Source organism: Colobus angolensis, unplaced genomic scaffold, assembly GCF_000951035.1.
Source record: "Colobus angolensis palliatus isolate OR3802 unplaced genomic scaffold, Cang.pa_1.0 Scaffold175, whole genome shotgun sequence".
Classification (NCBI taxonomy): Eukaryota; Metazoa; Chordata; class Mammalia; order Primates; family Cercopithecidae; genus Colobus; species Colobus angolensis.
The window spans coordinates 4,867,082-4,883,703 of NW_012114877.1; the positions used below are offsets into that span (position 1 = coordinate 4,867,082).

The following is a 16,622-nucleotide window of genomic DNA, read 5'->3' on the forward strand; positions in this document are numbered from 1 at the left end:
CTGTGTTTGTAAACATTTTGGCGGACCAGAGGGAAGTCTGGCCCCGAGTGCTGGTAGACTGTGGAATTCGGCTGTGTCCTGACGCCACCCCAGAGACCCCGCGCCGCGTGAGTGCCTGAGCGGTCGGTGGCCGCCGCGCCGCGCGCCTGGAGGGATGCTAACGTGGAGCCGGCGCCGAGTCCGCGCGGCGTGCGTGCGTGTGTGGGAGCGCGCGAGTCCCCTGACGCGGGGACCAGTTATGAATCGGGGGTGTGTGTTTGCCTCCAGAGACCTGGCAAGGTGCGGAGTCCTCCAGAAGTGCGGTCAAGCGGCAGCGGAGACGGCGAGCCAGGAACCTCCCCCCGCGTCCCCAGCTTCCCAGCGTGGCGGCGGAACCCCCGGAGAAAGTTTGCAAACTTCCAGCGGGCGCGGCGAGGACGCCGGGTCACCTAGGGAGCGTGTGGGCGCGCGCGCAGGGGGCTCGCTCTCCCCAGTGCGGAGCTGCCGCTGCCACTTCTCCCGTGGGGCTGCTGGCTGCAGAGGGTGGGCGCGCGCCCAGGGAGGGGAGGTCGCCCTTGGAGGGCGCTTGGCTTTCGCTACAGGCGCTCCGGGCTGGAGAGCAGCGAGGCTCCCTCCGCTCCCGTCCACTCCTCCGGCCGCCTCCTGCCTCCGCTGCTTTCTCGCTGGCATCGTTACCTCTTCCCGGCCGCTGCCCCAAATGACAGCTCCGGCTCGAGCCTTGGCGGCGCCCAGGCAATTCCCAGGACCAGGCGGCGGAGTCTCCCCCTGCGGCAAATTCTCGGCAGAACCACTTGAACTTTTCCTGAAGTTCTTAGAGGGGCAAGATGCGGAGGAAGGAACCAAGGAGATGTTTTCCCTCAGCAACTGCATCTACTTCTTTGCCATAGATTTGTTTTTGAGGGACGTCTAGTAGATAAAGCCCTAGACCTTGTCCACACTCTCATCCCCGTCCCCAACTTTCCCTGGACCGGTGCCGCCCCCACTTGATGCTTGTTCAAGGCCGGGGTCTGGAGCGGGCTACTTGTATATCTCCTTGTCAGTCTGCAGAATGTGTTTGATTTTTATTTTTCCCTCCTTCTCTGACATGTGTCAAGGAATAAAGGCTGGATACAGGTCCATTACGTCATTCTGCAGGCCAGTAAGTGTTTGATTAACAGCTTGAGCTCCTCAAGGGTTCAGGAGCTTAGAATGCTGACAAAGCAACTCTGCTGTGCATCCCCCTACCCTCCTCACAACACACTCGTGCAATCGCCCCCTCCCTAGACATCTTTATTGCCCTCTCTTCCCAACCCCTCCCTCTCCACCACTCCCCCGTCTACACCGTTATCACTCTAGCCCCGGCCCCGCCTTTTACAGCTTTCCCTGGAGCGAGCACGGTCCCTGGAGTGTGGGTAAAAGCTTCTGGGGTCTGAGGGGACAACTGTACCTGATCAGCGCGCAATCTGCCCTTTTGTATTATTTAAGAAAGGCACCAACAAGCCTTCTCCTCTAGAGCGAAAATGCTTCGTCCTGATAGAAAAGGCAAATCAGGAAATGTTTCCAAGCGTTATGATAATACTCTGTCCTCGTGGTAGTGACTTAGGAAGGCAATACATCCACTGCAAACAAAGTACTTCACTTTGTTTGCTAAAGGGTAGTGCCTGCCCTTTAGCAGAAGAGGGAAGATGAAGAAGCCAGGATGCTGACAAAATCAGGTTTAGCTGAAAGGATCAAGACTAAACGTTTCATTTCCAAAGTAAGGGAATGTGAGTTGTTGAACCTAAACTTCCATACAATAAATTGGTGTGTGCGTTAGTTTCTAGCTCTTAACCTTAAGTTTCTATGTTGAAAGAGGTAGTTCAATACTTAAGTCATTGAATTGAGTCAGAACCTCCGTATCTGGCAGTTGAAATAAAGACCCTATGTATGACTTGTTGCAAGGGATCAAAGTAAAAAGAACTCTTGGTGGGGGGGCGGGGGAGGGAAATGTGCAGAAATTAAATTATGAAAGTATTAACAGAGTTTTGGTTAGAGCGGGAGAGGGAATCGGAGTGGTCCCTGATTTGGAGTTGGTGAAAACTAAATAAAGAAATACTTATATTGCCAATATGAGGGAATTTCTCGAAGAACACATGTTTTCTTATAATTAGATCTACTTTCTTCAAAGTGAAAGCCATGCTGTAGGGTAGACATTTGTGAAACTCCTCTCTGGGGTCTAATTGACATACTTCCCCAAGTTTGTGGCAGGATTTAGTATTTATTCACATCTAGAGATGAAATAGTGTAACCTCCACACAATATGTGTGCATCGAAAATGTTGAACTTCTTGTTTGTGATTCATAGACTTAAAGGAAAAAAAAAATGGCCCAGTCATGGGCACTGGAAAGTGTGATTAATGATCAGTGATTTAGTGATCAGTGATTAGTGGTTTTATTCAAACTGTTACCTCTGACCAGAAGCACACATCAGAGGATTAACAGGCTCTTTAGATAAATGCTCATTAGTGGAAGGGGAAAAGCAAAGATAATAGGCATGCACCCAGGGACAACTTTCGAAGAAAATCATTCCCGTCTTCAGAATAATAAGCTCTATTAACAGAAAGCCCTTTTAATTTAAAACTTGCTTTTATCTTGTAAATCAAAGTTAGATGTAAAAGTTTGTAGTGCCATTATAACCTAAATTTTCCCATATCCACTAGATGTGGATTATCTCAGTAGCGATATTTTTTTTTATTTAAATAAACAATTGGACCTTTAGAGCAGCTGAACCCTGACAAGTTCTTAACTCCCAGGGTTTGAAAGTGTCCCCCCTTCTAGCATGGAGATTGCAGCTTGCTAACTAGATGGCGCACTGTTATTTGGTGTTCTCTGCTGCGTAGCTCAGGAGTAGAAACTGAGCATGTAGCTGCTTGCGAGGTGTTCTTCAACATTTACAACAAAGTTGATTCTGTGTTGGGTTGGAGGCTAGACAGTTCTACAAATTTTTAGTCACATTTTCCATGTCAGTTAAATCTAGGGAGTTCAAGGCTACTGGAAAAATTAGTCTCATTACTAAAAGAAACTTAGAGAACAAGGGAGGTACCAGAGTCTAGGAGGTACCTCTGGGTTGCAGAAGTAATTGTAAAATACCAGACCTGTTCTTTTTACTAAGAGCTAGTTTCACAGTCTTCTGGTCTGAAATACTGAGGCAAATACGCAAGACTTATTTTCTTCCCAATCTTGCTGGTGAAACAGAAGTTACTAGAAAGAAAGGAAGAAAAACCTTGATTTGGTGACTGCAGGAAGCAACACGTTGCTGCTTTTATTCTACAGATAATGGTAAGGATGATGTTTATTATGCTTATTAAGCAGAGAGAAAACTTTGCACTTAGTTAAATAGAACCAATGTTGTATTTTCATAGATGGAATTCAGAAATGGAGCTCTGATTTTGCACAAAATTTTAATGTTGCTTTTGTCAGTTTCCTGGGACTTGTAGCATTTTATGTGGAAGGTTTTGTGTGTGTGTGTGTGTGTGTGTGTGTGTGTGTGTGTGTGTGAATAAGACTATTATTTCCTGGGTAAAATATGTTCAGGAGCATATTGCAGTGGGGAAGCTATGAAGCATGCTAAGTAATGTGTCAAGCATGAATTCCCCTTTCTATGAGGTTTCATGGATCACTTCAATAAGTATTTAAGTTTTAATAAGAAAGTTCTTGAAAAAGAAACCTAAAAATTAAAAACAAAACAAAAGAAAACAGTTTTCCGCATTCAAACCTAGATGTGTATGTCCCCGAAGGATGATGCTATTGGTTGAATATCAGCTATTACTTTAGTTTTAAAACTTATAATAACAAAACTCACTTGTGTCTCCCCAGAAATGTTTCTCATTTTCCTTTGCTTATAGCATTTTATATAGATCTCTTATTTTTAAATCCTTACTGATTATAGTGGTTTTTATTTTTCAACTTCACTCATAGTAAACATATTTGAAAATATCTCCAAGCCCACTATTTTTTATGTAAATTGCTGGTGCCCATAAATTGCCTGTCAATCAGCAGTCAGTCGCAACCTTATATAGTTTATACCTGAGAAGATATTTATTAGAACATTCCAACAAAAAATTGGAAACCATGCCTTTATTTCTAGATCTCTGTTATGTTGCAGCTTTTATTTGAGTAGGTGGCTAAATGAATGGTAGTTTGTCAGAGAGACTTTTCCTGCATAGATTTTCAATTCTAGTGAGTTGAATATTTTTGTTACAATGATTTGTCAGTTTCCCATACCTACACATTCAAAACCAATCAATCATGGAGTTTCCATGATGGCAAGTTCCGAGACTCCCAATTTCTTACTATAATCTACTTTTTAGCAATGAGGTATCACAATCCTATAATATTTTCTTGTCATTGGAGTTTACTTATTACTAAGCTAAAAATTATTTTGTGGGGGTGTCATGCTCACTAGATCACTAAGATGTGAACTTTGCATTTGTAATTTGTTTTCTTCTGGTTGTGTTGTTGGATTAAAATTGGGATTTGAGTGGACTTATAATTTTTGTCATCTTTTCTTTTTTCTTCTTCTTCTTCTCCTCCTCCTTCTCCTCCTCCTCCTTCTTCTTCTTCACTTCAAAGCAATGCTGGTAGTCACAAAATTAATGTGATCCTGGCTGGTGTTTCCCATCTATATGCTTCTTACAAATTGGATTTCTACAGCAAGTTAAGGTCTTTTTTTAGAGGCAGCTTTCTTGGATGAAGACGAAACAGTGATCTCAGTCAATTCATTATCTTGTCCACTTTGACTACCAGCTATATTATGGGAATCAACCAATGCTTTATTAGTGTTTAAAAATTTAAATCTATGACTATTTCTCTGAATTCTATTTAAGAAAATTAAACAATTGAGATAAGGTAATAAACTGGGGGGCAGTTGCCTTAAATATCTAAGTGTGAGGAAGAAGCACTTTCGGATATGCTAAACAGACTTAAAGACACAGAAGACCCGTTTTGTGTTGCTATTTGTAAACTCAGTAAGCTATCTACTTTGTGGCAATGCTTTAAATAGAAAGTCTGGCACTTTAAAAATGACATCATGTTTAATGTTTTCACTAAAGAATTATTGCTTTTCGTAATTAGGAAAAAATGAGCAATTAGCGTTTTTTGAGAATCCATTAGTATTCCATTGTTGGACAAATCATAGATTTAGCATAGGAATTTTTTTTTTTTTTAAAGAGAGAGGCCTTTTAGAAATTTCCAGATAGTAATAGCATTCTTCCAGAAACCCAACTAAAATTTTTGAAGCTCTTATTGAGGACTCTGGGACTTTCCCAGTAAAAGATAAAGTTTAGGATAAATTCTTGAATATGTAAGATATTATATTGGCATTTCAATATTTATTTTTTCCAAGTTCACCTCTGCCCCCTGAGAAATAGATCAGAATCAGTTTATCACGTTAGAAATATGTATTTCAGCTGCTTTCTTCTATTTCCTTAAGGTCACATTTCTGATCTTAACCCTAAAAGGATTTTAGGATTTCAATCCTTAACAAGGATTGAAAACTACCAGGCTGGCATTTGACTAGAACTGATTTTAGAGGGAGTTCCTTTCGGCCTAGAGATTCTGATGGTGAGATACAAAGGCTTATGCCTTTATGGGGATGGTAGGGCTAGGAGAGAGCCTCAGATTGATAGACCAACTTTTTCATTTTGCAGAAGAGACCCCTGGCTCACCCAAGGCCCGGAGCTAGCGAGAGCCAAACCAGGCTGAGAAGCCTGGTCCCTGCCTCCAGGTTGGGTGCTCCTGTCATAAATGCCCTTGTCAGAAATGGGGCATAACCCATGACTTTGTATCCTTTGCTCTTTTCAAACCTTTTGATGACTAATCTTTCAAAGACAAATTTTTATCAGATCTTTGGAATGAATACCTTAATCATAAAAGCTGTAGTATCATTTATTCTTATATAATATCTGCAATGTTATTTTTTCTAATATGGGCCTCCTTAATTAATTTTAACTTAAATTCTCCTTTTATCACCATTGTTATTAGACATACTCTGTAAAACCACACCATCCAGATTTCATTTGAGAGTAAAAACCAGGCAGACTAAAAATGGTCTGAAAGACTGTCTCAAGAATAAGGCAGTGACTTTCTCTACTTCCTGTCTTTTCTTTATCATCTCTGAGGACAGGATCTGAAATATTATTTAAAGTTAAAATAAATAACCTTTTTTTGTCAAATAGAGAAATGGGTGATGTTTTCACTCTAGAAGGTGTACTTTTGCCTAGGATCTGTCTATAATACATTATCTTTCCAGGTGGATATGTATGAGTGTGTTTGGAGGTGGTGAGAAGTGAATTGAGTCTGGAAGTATGTTCTTTGAGGTCTGACTGGCAAAACTTGACCAATCATAACTAAAAAAATTCATGCATGCAACACAGAGGGCTCTAGAGCACCACACATTTGATTTAAGATGATATTTAGGCTGTGCTGTATTTAAGATGGGGAATAACAATGTCTAAATAGAAATCTTGAATGTATCTACTGCATGTGTTGTTTGGCCTCACCTGCAGGTTTCCTCTCCAGCTGTTTGCATGAGGTTTTATATCAGAATTCAGGTCTCTTTTTATTCTTTTATTACACTGAGGAGTTCCTGTGTTGCAGGCATGATTTCTCAAATATAGCACATTTCAGCCAGTTTTATGCAGTCCTCTCTCTGTTGGCTTCCCAAGGGGGAAGACATATGCAACAAAAAAATCTTTGTTTTTGTTTGAATTAGCTGACTACTGGAAGAAATAGGTGTAATCTCTATTTGCCAGATCTGGTAGGACCATTTCACTTGAACAAAACAAGATTTTCTTCTTTAAGTAAGTTGGCTTCTGGCTGGCCAGGTATTAATTCATGCATCAGAGAGTAGAAGGCATTGGGATAAAGTCCGTTTCCGCCAGGGTATCTGGCTATGGTGTGGTGCACCATTACGGAGGGTCTGATTTGCCTCACTGCAATGACAACATTGTGCAGAAAAACACTGACTCCTAGGAGGAAAAACAATATTATAGGCTCAAGCTTCTAAAATCATATCAGGGAATAATCCTGTGTCGAAGGTGACTGTCAGAGTGCTGGGGGCCTCCAGGGTCATCTTCTAAACTATAGCATGACAAAATGTTTTCTCTGTCTATTCTCTGCATTTTCCTTCTGCTAGTGTTTCCCTAGATTCATTTTTTAACATCCATTTCAACTACTCTGCCTTGATGAATAATCCTGCAGTAACAAGTCACAAATGTGTACACAGTAGAGCAGGGATATTTTTCCGTAAGGAAGATAGATTTTTAAGTCAAATCTTAGAAGAAACAATTAGGAAAACAAAAGGGGGAAAGAAGAGTTGAAATTCGCCTGATGGCATAACAAGCTTTGTCCATTCGTGGCTCTGCAACAATGAGAAGCCTGAGACTGCAGGAGGGACGCAATCCCCAGAGAGCTACCTTGAGCTGTTATGCATCTCTGCCTCAGTTTCTTCATTTGTGATGAGAATATTGGGCTTACCCAGCACTGTCCAGTAGTGAGAGCCACAAATGTGAGCCACATGTGCCATTTTAAATGTTTTAGTGGCTGCATTAAAAAGGTTAAAAAGAAACAAGTGAAATCATTGTAATAACACTTTGATTTAACCTGATATATCCAAAATATTATCATTTAAACATATAATCCGTATAAAAGTGTTAATGTACTACTTTACATTCTCTCTCTCTCTCTCTTTGAAATCCAGTGTATATTTCACAACTACAGCATATCTCAATTTGGACTAGCCACATTTCAAGTGCAAAATATCCATGTGTGGTCAGTGACTATGGTATCAGACAACCCAGGGTAAATCAGTGGTTTATGATCCTGGCAGCCCAATAGTACCACCTGTGGAACTTATTAAAAAACACCGACACCCTTCCACTCTGACATTCTGCTTTAATCGGTTTGGGGTGAAGGCCTGGGCCTCTGTATCTTTTAAAAGCTCCACAAGTGTTTCCAATGTGTCGCAGAGGTTGAGAACCACAGTTCTAACTGATCTCTAAGGAATCTTCTACCCTAATATTCTATGATTCTATTTAAGGAAAGGGATTGCAGTAAAGCGTTCATTCAGAGTTCAAGGGCAGCAAGCGGTTGTTACAAGCTTGCCGTACCCTGCAACACATATTTAAGAAAATATAACTGATAAAGGTTAAAATTTACAGAATGAATAACTTAGACGATAATTCTTTGCACCACAAATGAGCTCTGTTTTGTGTAACTTTCAAATGTGGGTGTTTTAAGTGGTCTGCTTCCCTAGAAATCTTAATTTAGGATTTGATTTACACGTAGCCTCGTAGAAACTCTCTGTTTTGGAAAAGGTCAGGATCCTCACATTTCAATTACAGTATTTTGCCAGCTTACTCTTTTGCCCCAGATACATGCCTTTAGTTGTTTGGGGAGGTAGATTTTTACTCCAGTGAAGACATCTGGATCCCCCACAATTTTCTTCCCTCCAAGCTTTTAACAAGCTTGTGTTATTGCCTAGACCAGAATTGCTCATGTCAAGATGTTAGTTGTAACCTCTCAGACTTAAGGTATTCATTTTTATTTATCACCTTTTAAAATATTAGAAGAATCAATATTTTTCAATGCACATCAGAACGCTTTATTTTAATATACCTGTTTTTAATAATACACCAGTCTGTACATTCACTAAAGGATGCAAAAAGTATAAAATAAAAAATAATTTCCAAACTCCTCACGCACCTTCTTGCAAAGTCTACAGACAGAATTGTTTGTGGAGGGGAGGAGAGACCTTGGTGTCAGTCCCTTGTGACTTCATGCTGCAGAGATCCTCTGCATCCCCAAATTCATGAGTCATTTCACTCTGACCCTCTCTCTCCTTATCCCCTGCAGAGCCATCTATTTCCAAATACATGTCTATTCGACCATATCACCTTTAAAGCATGACTATAAACTAGTTTTAAATGTAAAATTACATGTTTTTCTACATTTCATGGTGATATTTGTGTTTTCTGTAATGCCATTCATTGGAAGAATGTTAGCCTTCATTTATTAACACATAGCTCTAATCCCCATTTTATAGATGGGAAAACTAAGAGATTGCCAAGGCTAGGCATCCTGCTCATTGACTAGGTGGTTGGTCAGTAGGAGAAAAGAGCTCACATTTATTAGTGCCATGTATTCCAGATATGCCAGATAGAAGCACTGCTTTGGGTGGCTTCCAAGCAGGGATTTTCCAATTGCTTGTACTATTGCACTTGTCTTTGTATTTATAAATAACATTCTTTCTGATGCTTTCCCATGCATTCTTTGCAGTTAAATGGTTTCCTTGCTAATGCCTCTTACTTCCCAGCTTCAGGCTACATGTACCTGGATTGATTAGTAAATACACAAGGATATATTAACTTCTTAACATGGAATCTGTTTTAAAAGTTGCATGGAGACATCTGTTGCAAACCTGTGTTTTTGGTAGTATCCAGGGAAACTTTCTCTCAGGCTACTTTGTGATTGACTGTTAAAAGGATTGTGTGGAGAGACAATGAGATTAATGATGTAAGTTACTCATCTGTTTTGGGGATTGAAAGCAAAGGCCTGTACGTATTCATTTATTGAGCAAGATAGACTCTAGCCCTAGCTCCTAAATTATCTTTTATAAAACACTTTAGCCCTTGTCGTGCCAATGTACTGTCTTCACACTTGGTCTGGAGCCATCTGTGTTTGAGTATTTGATTTTTGTTTTCTCCTAATAATGATAATAGGTTGGGCTTGGCCATTTGCAGTCTCTGTCTGCATTTCTGTGTCTTTGATGGGTGAGATATTGATTAATAGTGCAATTTTTGACCAGTGCCAGGAAGCCATTATTTTGGCTTCTTTTCTCCAAGCATCATTCTAAATTTAAAGCAATTTTAATATTTATACATATTCATGCTTATGGTGTTTATGCTTATATGAAAATAAATATGTGTATACATAGAAACCTGGGCCAGTGAGGACCACAATGATAGTAGGGCATACACTTGCAAATGTACTTATCATCTTTTTTAGGAAGTCCATGGATAAACTGTAACTTCTATTGGACAAGTATCTATTTGTAACATTGACTCAGATACATATTGTTGATTAAAAGATATAGTGAAATTAAAAAAATTGACACCATATTTAAGACACTCCTTTTTTCTAAGAAGGCCTGTCTAAGCACACATTGTTTACAATTTTGTCTTCCAGTTTTGCAAAATCGGATGACTAACCACCGCCATTCTTAGGGCTGTGCTGTGTTGACGTCATCAAAGATGAGGGTGCAGTGTTTTGGCACCATGAAGCAGCATGTAATTTGGAATTGTACTTTTTGCTAAACACCCATGCTGATCTCCAAACCATTCAAAACACTAAAAAACCAAAACAAAACAGGAATGTCTGCTGATTGGATGGAGGCAGCACGGGCAAAGTACAATTTTTTTTTTTTTTTTCATGTGCTTTGGAAGTGCTTACAAAAATCAGGGAGAAAAAGAGTACATATAATTACTTGACATGCCCTTTGGAAGGGACATTCTTAAGACAGACAGGCTGAGTCTTTAACCTAAAGTTCATTTTTATCCTTTCCAGGAAATGTGCTTTCTTTCTTTTTTCCTTTTTTTTAAGCACAAACATGGTTGTATCTTTAAAAGGAAGGCTTTAGAGTAAATCATGTGGCTGCTTTATCTTTAATTAACATTTAGAAGATATTTTAGGAGATCTATTTAGAAGTCTTATATTCCTTCACATAGTTGTAGTTATTTAATGCTTGTTTAAAAACATAGGGGGTTCTGGAGATTGGTTGTACAACAGTGTGAGTATACTTAACACTACTGAACTGTACACTTAAAAATGGTTAAGGTGAGGCTGGGCATGGTGGCTCATGCCTGTAATCCCAGCACTTTGGGAGGCCGAGGCAGGAGGATCACTTGAGTTCAGGAGTTCAAGACCAGCCTGGCCAATATGGTGAAACCCCATCTCTACTAAAAATACAAAAAATTAGCTGGGCATGGTGGCGCATGCCTGTAGTCCCAGCTACTCAGGAGGCTAGGACAGGAGAATCACTTGAACACAGGAGGCAGAGGTTGCAGTGAGCTGAGATCACACCACTGCACTCTAGCCTGGGCTTCGCAGCAAGACTCCCTCTCAAAAAAAAGAAAAAAAAGGTTAGAGTGGCAAGCTTTATGTTATATATATTTTACCGCAGTTATTAGAAATGGGGGAAAAGTTTACTTGTACCCATTCCCCAGATGGGGGAAAATAGAATGTACAGACCATTTGTTTCAAGCTAGATGCATCCACTTTAATTTTTGTATTGTTTTGTTTTTTTAAATTTGCATTCACTTATTTTTATTTCAATAGTTTTAGGGGTACAAGTGGTTTTGGTTACATGGATGACTTATGTAGCAGTAAAGTCTGGGCTTTTAGTACCTCTATCACTGGAACACTGTACATTGTACCCAATAGGTGATTCCTGTTCTTCACCCTTTCCCACCTTTCCCCCTTCTGAATCTCCAATGTCCATTATACCACTCTGTCTGCCTTTGCATACCCCATAGCATAACTTTCACTCATAAGTGATAATATCCAGAAATTTGGTTTTCCATTCCTGAGTTACTTCACTTAGGATAATGGCCTCCAGTTCCATCCAAGGTGCTACAAAAGACATGATTTCATTCTTTTTTATGGCTGAGTAGTATTTCATGGTATACATATACCATATTTAAAAATGTTTTATTTCCGTAGGTTTTAGGGGAGTAGGTGGTATTTGGTTATGTAAGTTCTTTAGTGGTGATTTGTGAGATTTTGGAGATGCTTCCACTTTACTGTCATAATGGGAAGGTCAAAAATCTAAACAGGACTTTTGCACTTTGGGATAATGTAGAGAGATGACATTGGTATGTGCATGATGTGATTTTGACACATAGGAGTATCCAGGGTAGCTAAAAGCTAGGTAGGTAACACTGCATGCCTCTTTTCTGGCTTGGATCTGGGTGAGCCCTCTGTGTAGAAATCTGTATCATTCCATTTGAAAATACATTTGACCTTATTTGAGCAGTTTTTAAGAAATTTACTTGATTGCCTTTGGTGTGTGTGTGTATATGTATGCATATATATATATTCAAATGAGATCAATGAAAAAAGTCAGGCAAAGTAGCCTTGTAGTTTATGTCAGGGAATGTAAATCCACACTTCACAGTAACACTGACCAATGAGAAGTTGCTTTGTGGGGGACAACCTGGGAGTTGAAAATTTTGGAAACAGATCACAGGGGGAATGGTGGAGGAAATTAGAGATATTTGACTCAGAAAGGAGGAGACCCAGGCTTGTGCATAATATCAAGGAACAGTCTGTGGACAAGAGGATACTATTTCTGACTTCCTCTGTGCTTCAGGGTAAAACAGTGAAAACTGCGGGAAGGAGAAAGTTTGCTGTGTGGAGAGATAGGGTTTACTGTGTTTGCTCTTTTGGCTCCAAAGAGGGAAGAATTTTGGAACAAGTGAACCTATACGTCCATAGAAAGGACTGTCTCAGAAAGTAGTGACCTCCCTGGCGTGGGGTGTCAGAATTATTATAAGAAGAGTTTCTGGAAGCAGTAAGAAGGAGGGCTGGGTCAGTTGTTCCTGGCTTTGTTGGATTATGAACACTTTAAACAATTAGGTAGTTTACAGAAAAATAACACATCAGCAAATGTTCATGAGAAGGTTCATGGACCCAGAAGCCATGGACTCCAGAATGAAAAAAATCTCTGGGCTCAATGATGATGCTTACCAATGCACTGGCTATATGGACACATAAACTTAAAATTGCTGTGGTTGAATGAATATGATCAGTTTCATGTGGTTCATACTACATGTGTTGGTGCATACATTACATGTATTAAGCTAAGAAAGTAACCAGAGCTAATGAACTTCCGGTGATGTATATAATCAGGAATGGAAATTCACATTCATTGGATTCTCATTTGTGTTTCTCTATGAGAGTAACTGCCTGTTTGCCCAATAGCCCATACCTAGACAATCACTGATTAATAACACCTTACATTGTTTAGGAGTTTCAAAGTAATTTAATAGAAATTGTCTTATTAGGGTGATATGACAACACGGTGAAATATGGAGGACTGATATTATCCTTCCCATTTTAATGGATGCAGAAACTAAGAATCCCAGGACTTAAGTGGTATGTGCAGTCCCAGCTAAAGTAAGTGCCAGACATATAACTGGAATCCAGGTATCTTTCCCTCCCTTCTTCCTTTTCTCCTGCTTCTCTTTGTCCGTCCCCTCTGCCTCCATGCTAGCCACATACACTTATGGAACCAAGTGTGCTCTTTGTTACTAAGAAGCAGCAACAACCGCAAATAAACCAAGCAGCTCCTTTCCAACACAAATATCAGCACCCTGTTTGAGCCTAAGTTCCTTTCCTTCCTTCATCCCTTCCTTCATTAAATATTAACTGAGCATCTATTATGTGCTGGGTACAGGGATACATGATCAAAATCAGACACAAGCCCACTCCTCATAGAACTTGTACCAAATAAGTCACTGCAATTTAGTGTTTCAGGAGGAGGCTGAGGGGGTGCAAGCCTGGAGACAGAAAACCCGATTAAGGGCTATTGTGGTTATCCAGGCAAGAGGTGATGAGGGCTTGAGCTATGATAGTGCCAGGTTCAAAAGCCACGTAAGAGGCAAGAGCAGTATGACTTGGGGATTTATTAACTGGAAGATGAGGGGACCAGAGAGTGGGGAAGATGGAGTCAGGATAAGCCTGACCCGGTAAGAAAGTCTGGGTCATCCTTTGTGGTGCTGAATTGGGGGATGGGTTCTGGCCCAGTGCCCATGGGCTTGTGTCTGCATCCTGAGAACAGAAAATGGCTGTGAACAGAAACGCCAAGAGCAACTCTAACTGAAAGGTACAGTGCATTGTTGGGTTCCATGGCAGTACAACTTTGATAACTTCTCCCAGAGAGTGGCTCCACAGGGAGAGAGGCACCCCCTCTGCCCAGGGCAGCCACAGCTCTGGCACTCAGGGGGTCTAGGGCATGGCTGGGAGTGTTAGCTTCCTGAGGTTGCTGTAGCAAAGTAGCACAAACTCGGGGGCTTAAACAACAGATGCTTATTCTGTCACGGTTCTGGAGGCTGGGAGTCAGAAATCTAGCTATTGGCAGGGTTGGTTCCTTCCCAGGGCCCGTGAGGAGGAATCTGTTCCAGGCCTCCTTCCTTCTTCTGTCTTCTCTGTGATGTCACGTGATCTTCCCTTCGTATAGCTGTCTCCAAGTTCCTCTTTTTATAAGGATGTCAGTCATACTGCATGAGAGCCTACCCTAATGACCTCATTTTACCTTAATTACCTCTACAAATACTTTATCTTCAAAGAAAGTCACTTTCTGGGACTTAATTAGGACTCCAACATATCTCCTTTAAGGTGAACACAATTCAAACCACCACAGCAGGTATGCCCAGCAAGCAGGCAGCACCCAGGTCAGGTAATAATGCGACTGTAGAACTGGCAGATTGAGAGTGATATGTTTTATAATCAGACTTTTTTTTAGCACATGCTGAAAATAAACCTCAGATAGATCCCTGGAAAAACTTGCAACAAGTCTTCAGAGATAGGGATCCACATGTTAATTACCAACTATGGAAAAAGCTAGCAAAACATAGGAAAACAAGCCTACCCTTAAAAACAGATACATACGTGTTGCACTGACTGACAAATTTTTGCTAATGTAAGCATTATCCTTGGTTTGGCCTTGAATTTGTCCCCAGGATTTTTAAAAGAGCAATGCTGAAAGGGTAACACTAACTTTTAACCTTAAGAAGAAAGAATTAAATAGAAGTATAGTCTGCTACTCTGGCAGCCTTAACAGTTATTGTTTGGATGTGCTAATATTTACTGACAAGGACAAAAATCACCCATTCCCATAAACACACACACACACACACACACACACACACATGGTTAGGTATAAATGTTTCAATGTGGGAAGGAAAAAAATTCTGATTTTCTGGTTGTTGATGAATAATTTATGTGTATGTGCTACCTTCGTTTTGCACAATGAAAAGGCAAAATTCTGCATTTTAGAAACACATCATAATGAAAAGACAACTCAGATTAAAATGGACAGAGGTCCGACTAGACAGTTTTTTAAAAAATTTTATTTTAGGCTCATGGGTACATGTGCAGGTTTGTTGTATAGGTAAATTCAATGTCTCGAGGGTTTGTTGTACAGATTGTTTTGTCACAGAAAATTTTTAAAAGAAAATACACAAATGGCCAGTAAGCACATGAAAAGATGTCCAGCATCACTACCTATCAGGGTTATTTTTAATGGCCAAAAATGTGGAAATAATCCAAAGCGCATCAACTGTTGAGTAGATAAGCAAAATATGGTACATCCATATATTGAAATATTACTTGGTTATAAAAAAAACTACTGAAATATACTATAATATGAATGAACCTTGAAAACATGCTCAGAAAAAGAATCCAGCCGTAAAGGACCATATATTGTATAATTCCATACATAGGAAATGTCCAGAATAGGCGAATCTAGAGACAGAAGGTAGATTCATGATTGCCTAGGACTGGGGGTGGGGTGGGGAGTTCAGGGGTGACCATTGAAGAGTATGTGATTTCTTTTGGGGGTGATGAAAATGTTCTAAAATTGTAGTGATGGTTGCACAAATCTGAATATTCTAATGCCATTAGATTGCATATTTTAAGTGACTGAATTGTATGGTCTGTGAATTAGGTCTCAACAAAGCTGTTAAAAAAAGATAGCACATCATGGAGGAAAACATGGGCTGCTAAATTCAGTCAGAATACATGCCAAATAGGGTATTTTGATCCAACAGCTTCTCTGCGTATTTAGGATGAGTAGATGTTGATAGAGCATTTCAGACCTCAGTCTTGCAGCATTTATTGTATGTATCTCCAGCTTGCACCTCCCTCCTGGGCAACGGCCTTCGCTTCCAGCTGCACCTTTGACATTTTCCTCTAAATGGATTGCTGCTTTTCCTTAATTTTGAAATTGTTCAAACACAAACTCATCCTCAAACCAGTTCTCCTTCTGACACACCCGTTTCAGTGAGGGCCACCACTGTCCTCTGGACCCCCAGATTGAAGCTTCATGCCCTTCACTGACTTGGCCCTTTTCCTTGGTAGTCGTGAACATATCATTGTCACATCTTCTGGACTCTGCCTTAGCAATGTCTTTGCCCTGTCTCCTTCTAACCCAATTCCTCCTATTAACTGTAGGGAGAATTATTTACTGTGTCTTTAGTGAGACTCCTGTCCTGCTCTACTATGTTAACCTTCATAACAAACTTAGCAAAGGGCTACAGTTACCCCTTTTTATAGCTAAGGAAAATAAGGCTTAGAGGTTAAGGGACTTGCCCAGTGGGACAAAACCAGTAAATGGAGGAGTTGGGTTTGGTTCCAGTTTTGTCTGGTCCCTGAGCTCATACTCTGTCCATTCTAGCTACCAAGAATTGCTCTCTTGTATAGATTTGAACATCCCATTTCCCTTTTCAAGAACCTTCGCTGGTGCCCTGTTTCAAGGCCCCTAGGCCAGTCTTAACCACATCCTTGTAGGTGTACCCCATATTCAAGACAGATCCACTGTGGTTTGTG

At 40.4% G+C, this 16,622-nt stretch overlaps 1 protein-coding gene across 3 annotated transcripts in view; it reads left to right on the forward strand.

The window, feature by feature from the left end:
• The window catches only part of CREB5 (cAMP responsive element binding protein 5), a 554,145-nt gene that overhangs the window by 127,132 nt on the left and 410,391 nt on the right, over positions 1–16,622 (forward strand). The window contains exon 1 of one of the 3 annotated variants that reach the window (XM_011938609.1): positions 2,799–3,296. The exons of the other annotated variants lie outside the window; for them this stretch is intronic. Within the exon in view, the coding sequence (XP_011793999.1) occupies positions 3,294–3,296 (3 nt within the window). The 5' untranslated portion in view covers positions 2,799–3,293. Of the gene's footprint in view, positions 1–2,798; positions 3,297–16,622 lie in introns of those variants that run through there. 3 annotated transcript variants of the gene reach the window in all.